Raw genomic sequence first — 6,032 nt, forward strand, 5'->3', positions numbered from 1 at the left:
AGCTCATTAGTTAATCATTACTTAAGCAAGCCTGCTCTTTCTGTAACCCCTGAAGTAAAGTAGCCTTCATCAAACACAGTAGTAACATGCCTCTCATTGCTTCATGATGCTCTGACCCATGCTTACCTTTTTTTGTGAGTGTGAGTAGGCTGCTGATTAACAATTCATTAATGATCAGGTCATCACATATATCTTAGTAGACTAACTAGGATACTACTCACAGTTTTGTGTAGCATACCACTGGGGAAAGTGCTGGGGATTTGACCATGTGTACATTTGTCATGATCCCCCCAAAACTAAACTCTCTCTCTCTCTCTCTCTCTCTCTCTCTCTCTCTCTCTCTCTCTCTCTCTCTCTCTCTCTCTCTCTCTCTCTCTCTCTCTCTCTCTCTCTCTCTCTCTCTCTCTCTCTCTCTCTCTCTCTCTCTCTCTCTCTCTCTCTCTTTCCCTGTGTGTGTAGTAAATGTGCGTGCGCGCGTACCAGTCCATGTGAGAGTTCCGACCAGAAGCGCTCGGTCCACTCAGCTCACTGGATGTCGAGAGCGCACAGAACCAGACACGGGAGGAAACTTACATGGCTTTCTTGGCTTAAATCAACTATGACTTGTTAACGGTAGCAGACTTGTAGCCACCCTTCGCGAAGGCGGACAACAAAACCCACTGTTATTTCCACAAATAGAATCGCCAACACATCAGCTGTTTCCCCACAGTTACACATTCCGGCGCACACGGGGAAAATGAAGGCGAAAAACCGTGACCAAAGCTTGTCGGACTCCAGAGAGCTGGACGGATCCTATGACCAGCTAACGGGTGAGTACGCACCTGAAACACCGCTGGATGTCGTTTGCCTGATGGAGGAAAAAATTCAATATGTAAAGCTGATCCACCTAACTTCAGGTGGCTTTGATATGTCACAACCTGCCCGCCATTCATCTAATCACCAAACTAAAAAATAACCAAATATGTTTAACGTAGCCTATATTGATAGTTGCAAGTTCATAAGTTGATAGAATCTTAATCATAATTAATACCAATAAAATTATAATAATCATTTAATTTTTCCATTTCCATTTTTCCATTCTTATACTTGAAAACGGGTTGAAAAATGTAATAATAATAATAAACATATTGAATCTTTTAATGTCAGTGTTGCATGTCAGTGTGGTTGCATAATGTGGTGCGTAATGTTGCTGAATGTTGGTGGTTTCTATCAACACTTTTAATACAACACTGTGACATTTGCTGGCCTGGCTCAGCGTTTTGGAGACCACCTACGTTATATTGTCGCTATCTTGGCGATGTTGTCTAAAGCGCTGCGGGGTTGATGACACTTTTCTGACCGATCTGGTTGGATCCCTCTGCTTTGGTGTGTTATCACTTCTTCTGACACAAATCTCTCATATCGCTGTGAGCTGTGCCGAAGTCCGGGTCTGTAGTTGGATAGAAAGCGGATATACCCCGCGTGCATAGCGTCCATGTGGATTTTCATCGGGGTAGATTTGTGCGTAATTTCGTTTGTTGGTGTCTTCTCTGTCGGTTCAATAACACAAACTTGTTCCTTTATTGTGCGTTCTTTCTCTCCGTGTGTGTGAGTTCTACTTTACCAGTATGTTACTTGACAAGCATCAGTTTTTAATCGCGATATAATGTCCACTGTCATGCGTACATGCCTGCACATACCTGCGCTTTGTATGTGCTGGGCTCCTTTGGTGAGCTGAGCACTGAGGTGTTTCCCCGTCACCACAGCCTCCCATTGTCTCATTACAGCTCGCAGCTCTCCTCTGCTTATGTGAGCATCGTTTACCTGTTAAGCGCCAGATGCCTAAATAAAATGCTTTCTTTTATGCCTGAACACATCTCAGGCCTGCAGAGGGAAATTGTGCCTGTCCAGACAGCAGCTGCATCAGTCCCAAACATCTGGCATCCTAAATTAAGAAGAGATTGCAAGGTGTCTCAGTGAAACCGCGTTAGTGTGCGTGCGTGCAACAGTCTAGCATGTGGAATATCCTCTGCTGGGTTTATCTTTGAATATTTCTGTGTATCAAAAGCGTGTGGGTATGTAGCCTGTGTGTGGGTGAGTAAAGAAACAGCAGCTTCACTTTTTCTGTAGTCCATTGTTGAAAGTTTGGAAAAGAAAAATACTTTGTTGCTGGTTTAAAAAAAAAAAACATCCATCAGGCTTTGGAGAACTGGAAGTCATGTCAGCCAGCCCACACTGTGTACAGACCGTCATGCCTGGACAAACATTTTGCAGAACTTCTCAGACCATGCGCAAAACACTCTTCAGCAACTTGACTTTTCTTTTCTCCCGTTGCTTTGACACAATACCTTTGATGCTGTAATCAGTTGCAGATAAGTGTGCAATACACACTTATGAGATGAGAATGAGCTGCATTATGGAGGATTAGTAAACGTGACAGCGGAGGAGATGAAACTTTCTGTATGAACTCCTCTGAAGAATTTGCATTTACTCTCCTCTCTTTCCTCGCTTCACCTCCTCCCATCTCTTTAGTCCGGTTTTGTTGAAGAGGTCTCCTGTGTTTGACTGTCCACAAGAAGTCATATTGCTTTTTTTAAATAGTGTAGCGAGGGGAGCGAGTGAGAGAGGGACCAAGTCATTCAGTGTGGCGAAGCAATTTAGTCCTGGCATAGCTTTTAATGACTTTTTCAAAGCTTTGAATTGCATATTTAATTCATCTAAGCAACACGCTGTCAGCTCTAAAACATACTTAGCCGTGATGGTTTGCATTGTTATTAAAGCTGAGTCTTGCCAATATGACTCAATGTAATAAAGATGTGATGCAGCTTAAGCTGTGGGGAAATATTGCTGGTCTTGTGTTTTTAAATGTAGACACAGCTGACCACAAAGTTGCACAGCGCATTGTTCAAATGTGTGTGTGTGTGTGTGTGTGTGTTTGTGTGTTTGTCTGACAGAGGGAGAACAGGTGACAGGTGATTTTCTGTATAATTCCCACTAAAATTAAAAAGGTATAGTGCAGTGTGACTGCATGACTTGTGAGAACTGATTCTTAAGTGGGTTTTTGTGTGGGAAGGACGGCTACAAGTGAGTCACTCTTCTTACTTACAGAGAGAGAATGTGTGTGTGTGTGTGTGTGTGTGTGTGTGTGTGTGTGTGTGGGTGTGTGTGTGTGTGTGTGTGTGTGTGTGTGTGCTGAAAGAAAAGCTGACCCATGTTGCTTAAAGGCAGTGTGGGTGGTCTTCAATCACCGTTTGAGTGAAATGTAACCCTCTAGAAATAACTCTCTCTTAGCCTGCTACATTGTACTGAAGTACTGAAGTGCGCCCCACCGTGTGTGTGTGTGTGTGTGTGTGCTTGCGTGTGCTTGTGTCGTAGTGTGCTTGGCATTCCCTGTTGTGTTTAAGAGCACCGGCTGAGAGATGAGAGGTAATTATAGAAGCATGGTGCAGTAATCTCCTCTTCCACCTCACAAGCCACACTCAAGAGGAATCATATCACCTACACAAACACACACACACACACATACACACACACACACACGCACACACACACACACACACACACACACACACACACACACACACACACACACACACACACACACACACACACACACACACACACACACACACACACACACACGCACACAATGGCTTCTCTCCTCATATGCATAAGCAGCTATTATTTCAACCTTTTCAAGGGTCCTTTTCCCGCACAAGTTCAGTCGGTTTGTTTTATTTTTCTTCATGTTCAGTTGACCTTTCAATCCAAATTCGCCAAACTCTTTGATTTTTTCTCTTTTTTAATCAATGGTCAATAGTTTAACTATACATGTAAGAATGGCTGAGTGTAGAGAGACCCGGGATGAAAATGGATACGATTTTATTGATTCAAGTGCCTGTATTGATTCTGCTTATTGGTACGATTCTTTATCGATTCCCTTATTGATTCTTGATCAATTTTCTATTTGGAAAAAAAGTTGGCCTACAGAGGTTTTCAGGGTAAACCAAACTGTTTCATTGTTTTCTCTAAGTCTGAACATAGTGTAGATCAAAGAAGAGAATATTTGTACAGCTTTCTTATTTATTTAGGTTTTTCTGGTTTTTCAAAGAAAAAATCTGCTTAGCCTGCCTGCACTAATGTTTTTATAACACCACACTTTGGATATTTTTTTTTTCCTCTCTGCCATGAGCCCTTCATGTAATAGGTTTCCAGCAGCATTTGAGTTGGATGGCATTGTTTGTGCAATGTGCAACTGTCAGAAAAATATGCTTGAGTCAATAAAAGGAACTGATAAGCTCAGAGGCATATGATGCTGGTTCTTATTCCAATTTGGTACCGGTTCTCAACTGGAACCGATTCTCGATTCCCATTCTCAAGAGGTCAAATGACAAGTCAGTCAACAGGAAATGTATCTGCAACAATTGATCAACCATGGAAATAATTTTATAAAGCATAATGTAGTGGTTCTAGCCTCTCAAATATCAATATTTGGTGGTTTCTATGGTATACTATGATAGTAATCTGAATTTATGTGGGTGAATAAAAAAAGACATTAGTGGAGGTCACACTGGGCTCTTCTATTTTCTTTAACATTTTCTAATATTTTATCGACGAAAAAACTGAAGTGAAAATAATGAAGCCCTATCGGTCTTCGATGATTTTTTCCTCTTGAAGTGCACATGTTTATCCTGAGGTGTGTGTGATGGACTGTGTGCACATAGTAAAGACTAACCTCAGATAGAAAATAATGTTGTGCCAAAACACTCTGTGTGTGCGCGTGTGTGTGTGTGTGTGTGTGTGTGTGTGTGTGTGTGTGTGTGTTAGGCAATGAAGTCCATCTCTGGTATTAACTGTATATCCATTCTTGGCAAAATAAACTGATCGCCAATGTCCCAACAGTCAGCACTATTTGATGCGAAGCTTACACGCTCAGGCAAATCCGTGCAAATTTACACACACACACACACACACACACACACACACACACACACACACACACACACACACACACACACACACACACACACACACACACACACACACACACGTATCCAAATGCACGCACATGCACGCACACGCACGCACGCACACACACACATACACACACACACACACACACACACACACACACACACACACACACACACACACGTATCCAAATGCACGCACATGCACGCACACGCACGCACACACACATACTCGCACAAACTGAAAGACAAATGCAAACATTCACTCATTAGGTTGCCTGGGGTCTTTCTTACTAACTTAACAAATATGTACAACTTGCTCTAAAGTTGACTTGTCTCACGCAGCAGCTTAGCAGAGATGTAAAGCCATTGATAGATGTGGACGGTTCATTTCTCACACACTGTCAGCTCTTAATGAGCAATGTTTAAAGCACTGGCATTCAGAGCACTGTCAGGCTATTAGTCTGCCAAAAAAAGAAACCTGAGAGAGATGGTAGAGGTGTTGTGGCAAAGGGTTTCTGCTGGTCTGGAAGCCACGTGAATCACACCCCAATGGGATGCAGACCCCCCTTGGTGAAAATAATCATTCACAATTGCTAGACCAAACCGATTCCAGGGCTGAGATTGCCTTCATAATTGAGCCTGTCAGAAGGAGTTTAGCCGCGAGTCACCTTCTTGGCACGACAGTTTTTGCTGCAGCTAGAATCGTAATGGCTACTGGCACTAATTAAAAGCCTTGATTTAATGTGTCATATGATGTGCCGGGACATGTGTGACACACAGCACCTCATCAGGGATCCTCTCAGGGTTCCCAGGCTCGGGTTCCTCCTGGAAGTGCCAGAATTGTTGATGTGACGTGACAATTCCTACATGGAGGAGTGCTTGGAGTGGTTCATTCTGGCTTATCTGTCACATTGGTTACATCATTGAGGGAAGGAAAGAAGGAAGGAATTAAGAAAGACAGGAAGGGGGAAAAAGGGGCATTTGAAGGACAGATTCAGAGTACAAGAAGATGAGTTAGGTTGCAGACAGTTGGTAATCTGGAGGCATTGTTTGCTGTGATACAAAAGCCCCTCCCGGCAA

At 42.9% G+C, this 6,032-nt stretch overlaps 1 protein-coding gene across 1 annotated transcript in view; it reads left to right on the plus strand.

Annotated features, from left to right (window-relative positions):
* Window positions 1–736: 736 nt before the first annotated feature.
* LOC310953398 (A-type potassium channel modulatory protein KCNIP2-like) overlaps window positions 737–6,032 on the plus strand; it is a gene marked incomplete at both ends in the record, with an annotated part of 92,363 nt that continues 87,067 nt past the window's right edge. The window contains one exon of the mRNA XM_083922424.1: window positions 737–809. Within this exon, the coding sequence (XP_083778550.1) occupies window positions 737–809 (73 nt within the window). The remainder of the gene's footprint in view (window positions 810–6,032) is intronic.

This window comes from Echiichthys vipera (assembly GCF_963691815.1).
Source record: "Echiichthys vipera genome assembly, chromosome: 11".
Classification (NCBI taxonomy): Eukaryota; Metazoa; Chordata; class Actinopteri; order Perciformes; family Trachinidae; genus Echiichthys; species Echiichthys vipera.